Source organism: Ursus americanus, chromosome 7 (genome assembly GCF_024610735.1).
Source record: "Ursus americanus isolate L20-20 chromosome 7, mUrsAme1.1.p, whole genome shotgun sequence".
Classification (NCBI taxonomy): Eukaryota; Metazoa; Chordata; class Mammalia; order Carnivora; family Ursidae; genus Ursus; species Ursus americanus.
In genome coordinates this window covers 83,798,439-83,815,080 of record NC_142133.1, presented here as the reverse complement: position 1 = coordinate 83,815,080, position 16,642 = coordinate 83,798,439, and the positions used below count along the sequence as shown (strand labels likewise).

General features: G+C 56.1%; 1 protein-coding gene across 3 annotated transcripts in view; it reads left to right on the top strand.

Moving 5' to 3' along the window:
* The window catches only part of TRAPPC12 (trafficking protein particle complex subunit 12), an 88,759-nt gene that overhangs the window by 55,479 nt on the left and 16,638 nt on the right, over window positions 1–16,642 (top strand). For 2 of the 3 annotated variants that reach the window (XM_087863897.1, XM_045788894.2), the window contains 3 exons: window positions 7,074–7,146; window positions 9,482–9,555; window positions 14,493–14,591. In XM_087863897.1, coding sequence (XP_087720023.1) covers window positions 7,074–7,146; window positions 9,482–9,555; window positions 14,493–14,591 — 246 coding nt within the window. Of the gene's footprint in view, window positions 1–7,073; window positions 7,147–9,481; window positions 9,556–14,492; window positions 14,592–15,174; window positions 16,641–16,642 lie in introns of those variants that run through there. The other variant, XM_045788895.2, reaches the window with a different exon arrangement.

Here is a 16,642-nt window from a genome sequence, read left to right as displayed (position 1 = left end):
TCTTGCTGTGTCTGAAGTACCCCCTCACACGGGCCGATCCTGGAGATGGGGTCATGCCTCTGCTCTGTTGCACCAGGTCCCTCCTCAGACTCTAGTGGTATCATCCCGAGGTGGCCAGGTGATGACAGCTGACCGCTCAGTGTGGGCAGGAGAGGGAAGCCAGGTTTCACGCCGTCACACCACGAGAGCCTTTCTCTTAGGCTGACATGGCTTGGAGGGAGATAAGACAGAAATAGCGTAGGGACTCGCCACCAGTGCGTGCGTGTGGCTTGAGTCTCCCAGGTGCCACCTGCTTCTCACCGTGTGAAGATCCCGCCACACGTCACGGACGCCACAGTTTCTCTTGCGGTGTGACCCGAATGGAAGCCCGTTCTTCTTTTGGTGCTTCCTTGATGACACGGCAGGTGGTTCTCATTCTGGAAGAAAGGCAAGCAGTTGGTCCTGGAAGAGGTACTGTGTTGGTCTCTGGCCAAAAGGGTGTTCGTGGCTAATTTCAACGTGTAATTTCTTTGTGTTCCTTTACATGCCAACTTAAAACTCGGCCCTGCCTCCAAAGACAGGTAACCCATGTTCCATGACTGGTTGGTGCTAAAGAGAAAGCACGATGGTGCCTGTAGTCCCCTCGGGTCCCCACCACCATCACCCCAGCAGATAAGCTTCCTCTCTCATCCTTCTGGGTAGCTATGTGGCTCCCCGGCAGGCATCCCTTCCTTTCCCAAGCTGGCTACACGCAGAAGTGAGGCTGGGTCCAGCTGGACATCCCCGCCAGGCACTTTGGAGCCCAGAGAGGTTTGTCTTTTTCTTTTTTTTTTTTGGAAGACTACACCTTTATTTTCTTAATTTCAATTCAGTTTAATTAATACATAGTGTATTATTAGTTGCAGAGGTAGCGTTCAGTGATTCATCAGTTGCATACAACACTGTTCCATGTGATGTGGAATTTGAGAGAGGTTTGCGTTTGACCCAGCTGTGGGTCAGGATGGCTCTGTCTGGGCTTGTTCGTCTGGCACATGTGTCTGAGCACCTGCCGTGCATGGAAGGGAGCACAGTGCGCCCGTGTCCTCTGCCAGCGTCCTGGACAAGTGCTTGTCTCAGCCCGTCGTGTTCTGTTCGAGCTGCTCATCAGTACAGCGTGGTCATGCAGAATTACATGGCGGGAAGTCTGTGTTCATGCTAGAATTAATTTACTCAAGGTATACAAAATCTAAAAGCAGGAAAAGCCAGGACAGCACTCTTGGGACGGACGGCATGAACTCGGTGGGTTAAAGTGAGAGCCGCAGCTGGATTGCTTGCACGCACGTCTGCTCTTGGCACGGCCCGTGATCCTCTGCTGTCGCCTCATAAACGAGAGGCCAGAGGTTAGACCACAGGACTCGGGGCTTCCATCCAACACTGGCAGACTGGATTTTTTAGTTTGTTACAACAAATGGGAAATCCAAGGAAGGAGTTAAACCAGAGGCTGTTGGCCAACACGGTTCCCTGCATGCTCTGTGCTGTTTCCTGGGTCATTCAGTGCCGCCGCCCCCCCCGCCCCCAGGTGTGCCAGAGGTTGAGCACCCACTATGACCACAATGGTCGTGGGGTCGCCATCAACACGCGAGCAGCGCTCACACCGGAACAGATGCTGCGTGGCGTGTCTTACACCGTTGCCTGCACTGACGCTCACGATAACGGAGCTAATGGCGCCCCACCGTACAGATGTGGAGGCTGAGCCTTGCCGACTGAGTCGCAGGCTGTGACAGCTGGCAGAGAGCCTGGGCTAGAACAGGTCGCCCGTTTCCAGGAAGCTGGTTCCTGCTCCTCCATGGGGTCAGACTACGGCCCTTCTGCTGCCCCCAAGTGCAGCGTCGTCCCTGCCACCTTGGGAGCGTGGCCGTCCAGAAATCACCCTAGTGTCGCAACTCCTGCTGCCCTCGCTCTGCGGGAGCTTGGTCTCCAGGGGTCCAGGGAGTGGAGGGCTCTTCACTGGTGAGGAGTCAAAACCATGATGTAGCATCTCAGTTTTCCTTCCTCAGCCCGCATCCCTGTCCCCAGCATCCTGCCTGACCCAGGCTGGTGGTGCTGAGCTCCGGGGCACGGGCTCAGCGCGGCTCTCACACACGTGGCTTGGCCTGACGGTGTCCAGCTGTGGGCGTAGAGCCGGGCACCCCCAGTCCACCCCCTCGAGTCTTCAGCGCAGACTGGGACAGGCGGGAGGTCAGTGCCAGGACTGCGTGTGGTGGCCTCATGACCAGGAGCCTTGACGCTGGTCTAAGATGCTTTCCTCAAGGACAGTCTACACAACCAGAGTCCTCATTTCTGGGAAGAAAGCAGAGTTACTTAGTTCACATTCCCCGAAGAATTCTCTGTCCTGTGTGTTTTCAGTGCTCACGTGGTGTCTGTTGTTGGTCTTCAAGGTCGTTTTTCCAGGCTGGAGGTCAGCAGTGGCTGCAGAGGGAAATGCTCAGGAAGGGGTGAACGTGGACGCCAGGCCAGGGCAGTGCAAGGTTGTCCTCCCTTGGGAAGAAAGGCAGCTGAGGCGTCTCACGCTGCTTAGAGCACACGGCCGTCTGTGCCAACGACACGCTCTGAGCCGTGGGGTCCCATCGTTGCCACAGAGCAGGTTCCGTCCCAGCACGGGTTTCCCAGCTGAGAAGAGACAGCCTCCCATGGCGGCCGCAGTGATGTGGCGGGGGCGCCCAGGAGCAGCTGTGGGTAGAGAGGAGAAATGACCTGTCACCCATGGCTGCCGCCCAGTTGGGCTGTCTTCTCTCTGCAGCTTGGAGCTCTGTTATCCACCTTCTTGGGGTACAGGTAAGATACAGGTCTCCCTTGATTCCACTCTGTGCTGCCTTAACCACAGAAAGAGGACACCAGACGTGGGGTGTCCGGGAGAGGCCAGGCCTGCGGTGTCAGGGCTTGATGTGGTTTCCGGATGGTTCTCTTGTTCCCCAGCCGTAACGTGGGAAGTGTTCATGACCCCATGCTGACTTTCAAAGCCAGCCCGCGGAACTTCAGTTGCAGTACGATCTCAGTGAAGTGAGGCCTGTCCACCGAAGGGAAACTACAGCGTCTTGTCAGCTGTGTGGATAACAGGAACACAGACCATTTTGTTCCTTTTTTATTTTCTCAGTCTTATGTTAGCACATGGAAGTTTTATAATCAGACGTTTTTCCTGTTGAAAAAAGCTACACGAGTCTTCAGGGAAAAGGTAGATAGAGGGGACAGGAAGGCGGGCCGGAGACAGGTCTGGCCCGGGGTGAGCAGGGCAGCCCGTGGTTCTCGGCGTCTGTAAGCCAGTCGTGTCCCGAGGAGGCCAGGCTTTCCCTAACATGGAAGACCCCCCCCTCCCAGAGCAAGGTGATAGACTCAGCGTATCCGACCAGTGAGCCCGAGGTGAGGTGGTCGGGAATCCTGCCACGGGCCCAGCTTCAGCCCGTCACTCGTGCTCTTTACCAAGTGGTGCGGGGCACCGGTTTTGCCATAAGGTAGTAAGTGTTTGGTTCAGTGTGACTGTACCAATGAAGAGTGACGCGTACCTCGATTTAAACAGATTTGCCATGCTCCCAGGGCGTGGAAACGAGTGCCCGTGGTCAGAGCAGCCGGTGCCTCCGTCCTACGGGCCCTGCCTCTGTGGCTTCCCTGCAGGCTGTCTCTGCCACCAGCCCCAAGAGACCTTCACAGGCCAGTTGGGAAACAGCCAGGAGAACATATTTCTAGCTCCATTCGGGTAAGGAGATCCAGTCCATAAGTAACGATGCCCCAGTAGCTGGAGGATGGACACACGGGGTGTGGTTTGAGTTCAGCTCTGTCCCTCCCACACCCGAGGTGAGCCTGGCAGAGGGCACTGTGTAAGAGAAGTGCTAGTTTAAAGACACCCACCCCCCCCCCCCGCCAGTGGAAGGAGCCGGGGAAAGACACATGCTTGTGCAGTGTCGGAGTGGTTCTCTGCCGATGTGTGCTGATAAGGCAGAGGGGAGAGCTTTGTCTCCAGGAAGGGTTAATATCTTTTAGTTAAGAATGGAGCCAAGAACAGTCTTGGCAGCCCCTGCTGGCCAGCTTCTCAGGGAAGCGCTCAAGGAGGCTGGCCGTCAGCATCCCGACAATGTCGGGCCGCTGCCGGGCCCCACTGGACCCAGATGGCGCAGGTGCCCCACTTCCCTGCTGCTCCAGCAGAGAGCACATTGGTTGAGGCTTAATCAGATAAGATAGCAGTGATTGGCAAGTGGAGAGAGGTAACAGAGATCGGAGACAGCTCCCGCGCGTCCTGGCTCGAGGCAGCGTCTCTGCCCTTTGCCATTGATTCTCAGGCTGGGGCTGTGCGTGCCTGGAGAGCACAAGCAGGAGATGATGGGAGCGTGCCCATTGTGGGGGATCAGGGTGGGAGAGGCTGAGGCTTCTGGCCCTGTGCGTGTTCAGAGTGTGCGCTCAAAGGAGCCCAGGAGGGTCCCTGTCATTGGGCTTTTGCAAGATTTGTCATAACTCGTGGTGGAAATTGACACCTTTAGAGACTTCAGATTGCATCATTGCAAATCTTAGGATGTGGACTTGGGAATGTGAACCATAACCTCATGTGGCATCTGACGTAGCAGAAGAGAACCACGGAAGTTAGCGGACGACCCAACCCTGACTCGCTTGTGATCACCCAGCAGAAAGCAGGCCTCGGTGGGAGGAGGTCTGGAATTCTGTGATCCTCGCTTGTGTGTCTTGGCATGGTGTAGTCTCCCTCCGTGGTCTGCATGGAAAGAAGAGAGTGTTCTTTCAAGGTGTGAGGCCCGAAGGACACTGTCCACAGGCCACGGTTGGGAGGGGCCGGAGTCAGGCAGGTGGGGAAGCTTTCCAGGGGCAGCTCTGGCTCTTCCTGGTGGCGTGACTGGCGCTCGTAAGCCCTGAGCTCCTCATCTGTAGATGCAGGGTGTCACCAGCTGCCTCAGGGCTGCGTGCAGGATAGATCTCCGGTGTAGACAAGCAACTTGGCATGGGGCCTGGTCCATGGGAGTGTTTACTAGTCCTTGAGTGGCTGGAAGCAGCTCCAAGGAACCTCTTTTCCAAAAGTTCCCCTAGGAGACTGTGGTGGGGATAGGTAGGTCCTAGGACTTTCTAGAGAAATCTGAGCCCCTCTAGGGCAGACCTGCTCTCACTGTAGTCTGGACTCAAGTAGGTTGTTAGTCTTTGGGTCCTTGAATTAGGGCCAGCTACCAGTTGTCTGTACACCAGATGCTTTGTGCATAAAACCCATTCCCAGAACTACCCCATGCCACCTGCAGCCCATGACAGCCCACCAAAGGGAGAGGTACAAGGCTCCTTCCCCAGAGCTATCCCACCAGCTGTGGTCCCCAGACCATCAATCCCCAGAGTGTCACCTAAAGCTCATCAAAAGTGCAGGGTTTGGGGGTCACACCACAGGCATACAAATCAGAACCTGAAGTTTAAAATACCAGATGCCAAGGTCATGTGTATGCTCCAGGGTCCATGAACTTAGAGGATTTCTGGAGGAGTATAAATGGGGTGAACCTTGTGGACCAGGCTGGTGCATCCTGCCTCGCTCATTGTGGGAAGCAGACCCAGCAGTGCTTGCCAGTGTCCGACCAGGACGTGGGCCTCGATCATTTTGTCAGGGATAGAAGGGATGGGGAAGGGAAATGGGACCTTACCACGGCTGCAGACTAGACAGTTCAGGCTTTGGGTTGGCAGTGTTTGTGTCACTTTCCTTTACAGAACTAACGTTCTGGAGGTGAGCACACTGTGAGTGTGTGAAGTCTGCATATCGCATCAGAAGGGACTCCCACTTTCTTTCCTGGGACATTTCTCCTCTTCTGTTGCTGCTCCGGAGTAGCCTGCCCCACCCCACCTCCCTCCTGAGTCACCGCTCCAGCCCCTGGACTCCTGGGGTCTTATGATTCAGCCCAGGCTGCGGATACCATGGCCCCCGAGGTGGGTCCTCAGCAGCCCAAAGAGATGCCATGGGATGAGGCCAAGCCGCCACCCGGCCTTCAGGGTGTCTGCGGCCGTCCCTGCGAGTTCCTCCTCTGCAGCTCCATTGTTGTTGGTTCCTCCGCCTGCGTCCCACCCAGTGACCAGGAGGGTGCCGTGCCACCTGCTGCTCTTGTTCTGTGGTTCTTGCCCCTTCTCCTTTCCCATCCACCCTCTATTCCAGCCAGGTTAGTTAATTCAATAGCACCATCAAGACCTTCTTTCCTGGTCATTTTCTGTTTTCATAATCCTTTATCAGAATACAGATTAGCTGAAAACGTCATTTGACCCGATTTAGACCCTGCTAGGTTCAGCTTGACCCCAGCATGTCTGGAGTCAGTGAGGGACTCCTGCAGGTGCAGAGAGGCCCCGCTCACCCTCCTTGCTGTGTCCACAGGGACCAGGCACATGAACGCCCACAGCCGGTTCTTCATCGGGTTGGGTCATTGAGGGAGATGTTAACAGGCCATCTGATGAACAAAAGGGTTTTTCCCCAAAGCACATGCACTGAAGACAGTAATGATACAGCCTTTCTTCAATTAACACTTTTTCTCCCCGGCAAAGTCTTTACTCTCCATGCTTTTCTCTCCTTGTTCTGCCACTCAAAAGACACATTCTCTACGCAGATTCCAGTGGTAACAGCTTTTTTTTTTTTTTTTCAAGAAAAGGCAAAACACAAAAGAAGCAACCTTAAGTTATTACCCAAACCGTGGAAACCATGTAAAGTGACAGTTGCTCAGAAAGTATTTGATACGTGCCACACCCGTCATGGTGCCCTGGAGGAATGAGACTGGTATTTCACAGGAGTTAAAAACCACCCTCATGTGTAACATATTGATGCTTTTCTTAAAAAGAGAAAACAGCTACCCTATGTCTGATGTCTCTGAGAGGTTTACGAGCATCATAAACCCAGAGTCCGCCATCAGCGGGAGAGCGGCTTCCCCTCCGCTACGCCTCCCTGTGTGGTGAGTGGCGGTATTTAAAGTGTGTCCATGTGAAACATTCCTTGACAGATTGGTTTTCATATAGAGAAATCTCCTCCTCCTGGGATATATTATCACAAAGTCTAGAAGCAAATGCATTTTTTATGATTTTGTTGTTGGTCTTTGGAATTACCGCAGATCCTAACAAATTTGGAGCAAGGCTTCGCTGAAGACGGGAGCATGAGCAGCGTCACGCAGGAGAACAGACAAGGTCAGTGGCCAGACTTTTCATTAAATAATTATTGAGAGTTGTCAGACGATTTGGCCCCAGAGGTTTTCTTCTATCTCATCCTTTTTCCCTTCTTACTTAGTAATGCATTGGTCCTTGCATGCATTCATTTGCTCGTTCTTGTTTTGGGGAGTCAAACACCAGTCCTGGCACTGTTGATACGTGAAGAGCAAACGTAGACATGAGGGCTGCCCAGAGGCAGCCCTGTTGGGTGCAGAGGACCCGCCTACACCCAGTAATGCAGAAACCAGTGTGGCTTCCACGTTAGGTGCTGGGATGGGGAGGAACCCAGGCCTCCCTGGGAGGGGCATCCCTGGGAATGGGGCTGCCTGCCAGAGCCACAGCCTTGGCAGGGGGAGTGTGAGGCCCTGCAGTCCTGCAGAGGAGAGGAAGAGGGCCCTGCACACAGCCGAGGAGGCCAGGCCGACGAACTCAGTCTTGACGCTGAGCACTGGGCTGTTGGGGGCCGAGTGCATCTTGAGGTCATCCTGGCAGCAACTTCTTGAGAACATTAGGGATGAACTTCTAATTATGCTTCAAAACCCAACTCAAATGGCACCTCCCTGAGAAGCCCCTCACCTGCTCCTGCCTCAGGGCCTGTCCTCCCCTTTCCCCACAGTGTTGGTCCCACTCAGTCTCACCTCCAGGGGCTTGGCAGTCTCCACCTCCATGTGCCTGACTCGGAGTGGGCTCTGCTAGGCTTCCTCTGAAACTGCTCCGGGAAGACCGATGGGCCGAAAGCAGGCGAGGTGGCCTGGGGAGGGGACACTCCAGGCAGAGAGCCAGCCGCACTGGTGCCCCCGGGAGTGTGGTGACTCTGGCCACGCTCATGAGCCTGAGAGAACAGGAGAACAGTGTGGGCCGGAGATGTTTGCCTTTGGGGCCAACAGCACTGGGCTATATCTGTGCTTTAAGTACAGCGTCCTCTGAGAAATCCCAGACGACAGCATGTGTAGGGGAGTGCGTGTACGTGTGTGCACACATCCTTCTCGCCAGTGTAGCTGCAGGTGGGTTAGCAAGAAGGGAGGTCGCTCACCCTCCGACCTCCCGTTCTCTGTTATTGTCTGCCCGTGGTCACTTTTCCCCACGGAGGGCCTGTTTTAGGGGAATTAGCAGGGAGTTACTAGATCTCAGAAAGCAGTTCCTGGAGAGCTAAGGGTCATAATAAACAGATTTCAAGGTGAGAAGGGGAAGAAGTAGCGCTTGAAAGAAGTCTGTGGAGATAAACGGTGGTTCCCTGAGACAGCCTACATTTTATGTTCATTAACAAAAGATCCTGTTGAGAATTTTTCTTTTCACAGAAACGATGCTGTAAGTAGCTAATGTATTTTTAATTGCTGAAAGGCGAAGTGAGTGAAGTTCTTAAATTCTGGCAAGTAAGTTAATTGTGTTCTTAAGCAGTCCAAGAAAAAGCATAATTTCTAGGCAGTTGTTAACCCCACAATTGGCCATTGGTCCTGGCAGCAGCGGGACATTCTGATCCAATAAGTGGGCAGATCAGGGTAAGGCAGCCTCACTGAAGTACAGTCATTCAAATGTGCCCCCAGCCCTCAGCTGAACTGTCTGACCCGGCCAGTGTGCCCCCACCACCGCCTCCCCACTCCCTCCTCCCCGAGCCCCCCACCCTCACCCTCTTCCCCGTCCTGGTCCTACTGTGCTCCTGTCCCCCCCATTCCCGCCTTCCTCCTGGGCCATGTGTGTGACCACAAGCCAGCCCTGGCTGGACAGCTCGTGGGGAGCCAGCTTTGGTTCTGCATCATTGCCGACCTCCTCGCTCCCAGGGTGCTCCTGACCTTTTAGGCAGCACTTCCGTGCCCTTCCCACACTGATGCTCACAGCGTCTGTGAAGGCGGGAGGGGAGTTAGTTTTCATCTAAGAGGTTCTGCAGTGGGGCTGGAGAAGGCCGACCTCAGGACGCAGAGCTCGGTGTGCAGATACCCTGCTGGGCGAGCCATCTGCCAGCTCCCCAGCAGAGAGATCTTGCATCTGGACCGCACCCCCAGGCAGGTGGGCAGCGCCTCCCGCAGGTCACTTAGAGAGGTGTACAGCGCCCGGACAGTGGCCCAACTGTGGGTAGACCCATGTGTTCTCTCTCTGTGAGCGAGGCCCTCGTGGGGCCGTGTGGTCTCCTCTGTGCCCTGAAGCTGACCCGTTACCCTCCTGTTCTCCTTCTGTGTCACTTCTGCATCCATTCTCCTCCCCGAGCCAAGAGCGCTGGCCTGATGCCCTGTGCTCAGCAGCCGCGGTGCCAAGACCGTGGCCGAGGGCCAGACGTGCCTCCGACCTGCACACACTCACCGCTTGCCCTCTCTTGCAGCCTCCATTCAGCTGTGGCGGTCCCGACTGGGCCGGGTGATGTGCTCCATGGCAAACTGCCTGCTCCTGATGAAGGTACGTCCGTTCTTAAAGGGCATGTCAGTGGAAGCTGCGTGGGGCGGCTGGGACCCTGAGGAGGAAGTGCCCCTCTGTGAGTGTGCGGCTTTGCCCAAGCAGAGAGCTCAGTAACACGCTCTTGGATGACGTTAGTTTATACTGAAAGAAATCTCAGCCGAGCATAGACTTTACATTGTCAAGTTTGATTGTTCAAACGGGTTTCGATGATTTAATTAAAATCATCATTCATGCATGTTCTCTCCCCCCCCCCCAATGGTTTTCTCTGGATTCCATCCCAGAAAGGTCCCCGTGGAAGGGGGGCTGTTTTCCCTTGTCCTGACCAGGCCTGCTGACAGATGCCCGTGGCGTCCGGAGCCGGGCTTCCCCATGAGACCTGTGTCTCCGGGACTGCCCCCCCCCTGGCCTTCTGGCCCACGAGGAGGCAGCCCACACATCCAGGAGGCTGAACTCAGGTGTTACTCCTTTGTCTCCTCCAGCCTGTTCTCCGCAGCCAAGAGCAGTGTTGCCCGTTCCTCCCTCCTCCGTGAGCCTGCAGCACCACCGCCTGGCTCAGCTGGGGCCTGGGGCAGGCTGACCCGCACCCCGCCCGTGGCACTGCCGCAGCTGCAGGGGAGAGGGGGCCAGGGAAAGCCGCCGCGGGAATCGCGTAGCCACAGACCCCTTCTGGGCGATCATGAGACCGAGACCCTGAGTCCCCCACAGGTCAGCCCAAGGTCATTCGCGACCTTTAGCAAAGCAGAGCAGGCAGTTTCTTGGGGAGTGAGTCCCATGGTTGCCTCTGGTGCGACAGCCGTGTTACACATCCGCCCCTCGCAGCCCCGTGTGTGAGGCCCGTGCCCTGGGCACGGTGCGGACGGCTTGGCTGCGGGCATGCACTCCCAGCACGGCCCTGCATCCACTCGGTCAGGGAGAGGACGGTGGTCTGAACCCGCTTTACAGCAGCCTGCACTGGGTGTGCACATGGCTCCTGTCCATGTGGCCGCTGTAGGGGTGAGACAGGAGGGCACCGACAGTGACCCTGCGGCGCCCTTCCTGTCCCGGAGCCCCAGGCGCCGGCTCTGAAGAGGCTCAGAGCTGTCTTTGAAGCCCCTCTGCTCTGACATTCACGCAGCACCCCCAGCACACGGGGTGAAGGACAGCGTGGGGGGGAGGAGCTCAGAGCGTTCTCCCTGCTGTGCGCACAGCTGGTGGTTCTGACAAGGTGGCTGCCCGTGTGGTGCCCGCCTCCCTCGTGGGTGTGTGGGCCCCGGGTGTGTGTGGGGGCAGCAGGGAGCGTGTTCCCTCCCACCCACAGCCTTGGCAGTGAGCAGATCCCTCCCTAGAGCCAGGGCCCTGTCCCCTCTGCCCCTGCAGACAGGCCATTCTCCCCAACTCTGGAACCCCACGGTCTAGCCTCCTGCCCTGGGGCCACTGCAGCCGCATGGAAAACCCACCAGCTTGTGCAAAGAAAGAGCAGATTGTACATTCACGAGGCTGACGTTTCATTAATCGTGGGGCTGAGACTCCCCAGGAGGGAAGTTACCTGTTCCACTGGTAGATTTTTATTTGCATCGCTAAGACACATTAATAGAAGATTATGGGATAAAAGTGCTCTTGTTGGCTGTCCCGTGGTGGTAGGATACCATCGAGCACCACGTGTAAGCTTTCTGCCTGCTTCGTCAGGACACAAGACAGAGCCTGTTATTGTTTCAAAAATACTTTTTGATAAATACAGTTCGTTTGACATTTTCGACTAATCTTCCATTTTTGTGAGTTAAAAAGAGGGAACATTGTGCCATGGAGGCCTAAGTGAGCACATGTGCGCACATTCTCCAGCCGCGTGGGGAGCGTGCACGGCGCTGCCGCCTGTGCGGCCCTCATGTGGGCTGTGCTGCTCGTGCGTGTGTGGCCGACAGCGAGTTACGTCATCAGCCATTCAATTGTTGTCGATGACGTTTCTGTTATAGTGAAGTAAGTAATAGCTTTTCTTATGATCAGAAATCAACTCGTACGTTTCAGCCGCAAATACCCGTAGGACGGGCTGACAGGCCCAGGGACAGGTGTGCCGTGGCCGTGGAGATGCGTCCAGTCCCACGTTTTAAGTGCCACTCCCTTTCCTTAGACCCGTGGCAGTGTTAGGGCACCACGCTGGCCTACAACACGGGTGCGACGCCTGCTGCTTCTGTGTGCTGCCCCCTCTCCCGGCCCCATGTGGGCATCAGCTAAGGGACCACGCAGCCACGTAAACCAGCTTCTTCCCACTCAGTCATCCACACAAACCTCCTGGCTGCAAACAGTTGTAAATGCAGTTTCACGGCCACCAAACCAGTAGCTGCTGCGGGGAGAAGGGTGTGCACTGGGCTAGAATAAGTCTGTCCTGTAAACAGGTCACTCGTGGTCTGCAGGGGGCTAAACTCTCTCAAAAGAGCTCATTTCAGCCATTTTCCTTTTAAGAGGTCATATTCCCTCCACTTCCAGTAAGTAAACCGTTTCAGGCAATGATAATCCACTTAGGGAAGCTCTGTGACACACTCCCGCTCTGCTTTATTTGATAATAGGCTCCGTGAAACATTCCAGAGCCTGTCCCAGAGGCCGCAGCCCAGATGGCTCCCGGGCCATCTCCCAGGCCATCTCCCGTCCAGGCGCAGGAGCAGGCCCCATTAGCACTGCTGACCTCGTGGTGGCCCCGCAGCCGCCGCCTCCCTGTGGTCCGACCTCATGCCGGGAAGCCAGCTTCCCACGTCTGTGGGCCTGCCCTGGTTAATTCTCCCAGGAGAGTCATGCTTGCACAGGTCCGCGGCAAAACAGGTCCATCAGAGATCATTGCTGGGTGTTCTAAAGCTGTCCTTTCATGTCAAATTATCTTTGGAAACATTGACTCCTGGCCTCAAATGCTGAAACAGAGCTGTGAGGCAGTGATGTTGGCTTCCGTGGACTTGCACTTCCGTGGAAGTGGGCATGTCACTACCCTCCACATCCTGGCTCTGGCTCTCCACGATGCCGGCTAGAGTGAGTGACGCACAAGCCAAGATTTGGGGCACACGGGCTGGCACGTGTCAGTGACACTCGAGCACTAACAGGAACGTCAGACCTGCCTTTTGCTCACTCTGAAATGGCAGTAAGGATCAGGTGTTCAATTATAGCAGGTGACTTCCCCCTGGAACTCATGGGGGCATCCTGTGCACTCTCAGCTGGGGCCTCAGCCACCAAGGGGCCCCACACCAGCCACCGAGCAGTGGGAGGCACTGCCTCCTCCACAAGAGGTGCCTCTCCCACACCTGCACACGCATCCTCACACGTACACTCGCGATCAAGCTTGCATCGCACTTGCTCACACGTGCTCATGCTTGTGCACCCTCTGTGCTCACACTTGTGCACACGCTCATGGGCCCGCCTAGTTTCTCAGTCGTGCTTGCACGTGCACACTTGCTCATGCAGGTGCACACACCCACGTACAGGCTTGCTTTCTCACACGTGTGCTTCCTTGCACTCAACGCTCGCGCCCGAGCCCACACATCCCCATTTCCACACTTGCACTGACACGCTCGTGCATGTTCACACGCGTGTGCATGCACACCCAACCCTCAAACCGCACAGCCCTGCCGTGGGTGGCAGTGGCAGCAGGAAGCCGTGGGGAGGGACAGGCGGGTGCTGTCAGGTCCTTGTGAGCAGCACATTCAGAATAAAATTGTCTTAATGAGCCTCACTGGAAGGTGCCAGAGTGGAGAGAGTTTTTTCATTCTTTTCCTGCAGAACTGGAGTTTTACTTGTCACCTGTCTTTCTGTAGACCAGTCCAATTAGTACACTAGTAAGTCCAGCCCGGTTTGGCTCAGACTGCAAATGTGGGGGTGACAAAGTGCGTCTGCTGCTGAATGTCTTATGGCCATGCTGTGACTTCGGGAGAACACGACACCGGCCACCGAGCCTGCTCAGTAAACGTCACAGTGATCGCTGCAGTTGTGGGGAGCCAGAGTTTGGGGGGGGCACCTGAGACAAGCCGAGGGCCGTGTCCCAGGCGACTCTGGCAAGTAATTTTGTTGCACCAGAGACAGGCAGTTGGCTCCACCTCTTACTGGATGGACAGGGTTTTCATGACCCAGCATTGGCCAAGGGCCCCCCTCGGGCCGGTACTGGGGGGCGGCAGGGGAGTACAGGCATGGTTAGGCCGTGCCGCTCCCACAGGGCGGCGTGCAGGGTGCTCCGGCGACCGAGTGAGACGCTGGTGGAGGCCGCTGGCAGAGCGCACACACCGCCAAGCTCGGCAGCCAGTGGAGCCTGCTAAGAGCCCCACACACGTGGTTCCGACGCGGCTGGAGCTGCGGGCACCACGTTCCAGCCACGGGCACCGCACTCCAGCCGCGGGCACCACGCTCCAGCCTCGGGCACCGTGTTCCAGCCATGGGCATGCGCTCCAGCCACCGGCACCACACTCCAGCCGCGGGCACCGGGCTCCAGCCGCAGGCACCGGGCTCCAGCGTGGCTGGATCGTGTGCCTGCTCTCAGCTGCGGTGTTTTGTGTGCTCACTTGTTAAGGACTTTCCTTCGATTTCTAGCGTAGAGAACATTTAAGAGATGCTGTTAATAAATTTGGTTTATGGAATTGGCAGATAGTGACAAGGTGAAATCCACCACTTAATGAGCTTGTCAGGAAAGAGAGTGCAGGGGAATTCTTGTTGCCGTTTAGGGGGATGCCCGAGGCCTGTCAGGGTGAGGAAGGCGTCTCCTGATTCGAGTTTCGAACAAAACCGGAACCCTGGTGTGCCCTGTTGTCAGGCGAGCCCGCACGCCCCTCGTGGGCCTGGCTTCCGGCGCTGGGTTTCCTGCTTCCCACCAGCCCATGTGCTAACGTGCTCTCTCTTCACGCGTGACTCTGCAGGTGCTTGAGCTGCTAACTTGGTAAACCGGAGCGTGATCTCTTTAACCCTAAGAAGTTCTTCGGTTTTTCTTCCCGTAGGACTATGTGCTGGCCGTGGATGCTTATCACTCGGTTATCCAGTATCACCCAGAGCAAGAGCCGCAGCTGCTGAGCGGCATTGGCCGCATTTTCCTCCAGGTACGTGCCGCACGGCGCCTGAGCTATGGCGGGTGGTCTCTGCCGCGGTGGCCTGGGACTCAGCGTTCGTTCTGTAGATAAGAAGTAGCACAGAGCAGCACCTGGGGGGCTCCGTCGGTGAAGCGTCTGCCTTTGCCTCAGGTCATGGTCTCAGGGTCCTGGGATCAAGTCCCCTATTGGGCTCCCTGCTCAGCGGGGAGTCTCCTTCTCCCCCTGTCTGCCACTCCCCCTGCTAGTCCTCCATCCCTCTCTCTCTCTCTAATAAATAAAGTCTTAAAAAAAAAAGAGAGAGAGAGAAAGAACGAGCAAGCTCAGAAAATGTTTCGCATCAGATGTTTGTTAAAGGTTTAGTTCTTCACAGTGGTTCTGGTTTGACTGTATGAAGTATTAAGTCCCGCTGGCTTTGGAGGGATCAGGAAGCCGAATTGCTAAATGTGAATTTCCATAGACTTTCATTGGTGAAGCACTAAACAGATTGCTTTAGAAATCATCCTATTGCACTTAGAATAGTGTTGATAAAGCCATGCAGAATCTTCTTTGAACTTGGCTGATGATAGTCACTCGCTGCTGTTTCGCTGGCAAGAGCGCACAGGAAGTCCAGCGTGAAGCAGTCCCAACAGGGCAGAGCGTGAGGGACAACACCCTCTTGCCAAGACAGCACTGAAGCCGGGATGCGTCTTCCTGGACCGTTTGGCGATGGAGGGATGCGCACCCCTCCTCACTTCTGTCTCTCCCAGGACCGCCGTCCCACCTTTGCAGGCTGCGCTTAAGCAGCCTCTGCCCCCGGCCACCCTCCGTCTGTAGGGCTTCTGCATAACGTCCCTGAGCCGGGGCCAGGGAAAGGAGCATGAGCAAAGGACAGTCCCTGATAGTCGGAGAAGGGCCAGACATCTCTGGAGCACCACTCACCCTGAGCAGGCGCCGTGTGCAGCTGTTCCACCGTGGGGACTACCAGCCATTTTACAGATTAGCAAGTGGAGGCTTCCCTGTGGTTGAGTGAGCGGCCCGAGGCCTGAGACATGAGCGTACCAGGAAGAACTTGAGCAAGGGCTCTCTGAGCCCAGAGTTCAGTTCTCTTCACTAAAGGGGGGCCCTGTCCTCCTACACCCCCAGTCGTCCACGTGCATCCCTCCTCCACACCACACACGCACATCTGCACACAGTCCTCCTGCAACCCCAGTCCATGCACACACACTTCCCTCCTCCACACTGCACACGCACACACACGTACATCTACATACACTCCTCGTATACCCCCAGTCATCCACGCACACACCCCCTGCACACCACACACACACACACACACACACACGCGCGCACACATCTCCTATTCCCCCACCCCAGCCCATACTGCTCATGGGAAGCAGATGAGACCTGCACTGGGGTCCAACGACAGCCCAACAGTGAAGGCCACCTGTGGTCTCTGAGTCCCTCCTGGGGCGCTCAAGGGTCTCTGTAGTGGGGCTCTCGAGGGTGACCTTCATGACCAACAGCATGGATGTTGAGGAGTCTGGAATCTGTCTGTCCTCAGCCCACTAGCATGGGAGCCATATCTCCTCCATGCACCCCGGGTGGTCATGGTCATCCCATGAGGTCATTGTGCAGACAGAGCAAGACAGGTCACATAGCACAGTGCTGTGCCTGGAATCTGGTAGGACACACTCAGAAACTTCACTTCTGAGTCTGTTTACGCAATCGGAGGACCGCACCCTGGACGTCCGTGTGAGAATCCTGACACATGAAGCAATCTTCGGCAGGAGCCATGGATCCGGTAGCACTGAGGTCCACGTCAGGCTGGGACTTTGGGAGCATTTCCCTGGACACGTTTCTGGCCCCAGGTCGTTGCGAGAAATCTCTAGACACGGAAGTCCTGGAGAGAAGGGCACAGGCTTCCAGAGCTTTGTTTGACATCCCACCTGGTTCGGGGACAGTGGCAAACCGTGCGAGGGAAGTTCCTCATTCTCGGGGCTGAAGGAGGAGACGCCTGGTCAGGAATTCCGTCCGAAAGAAGACAGCAAGACAGGAGGCGAAGGACTCACTGAACCCCAGGC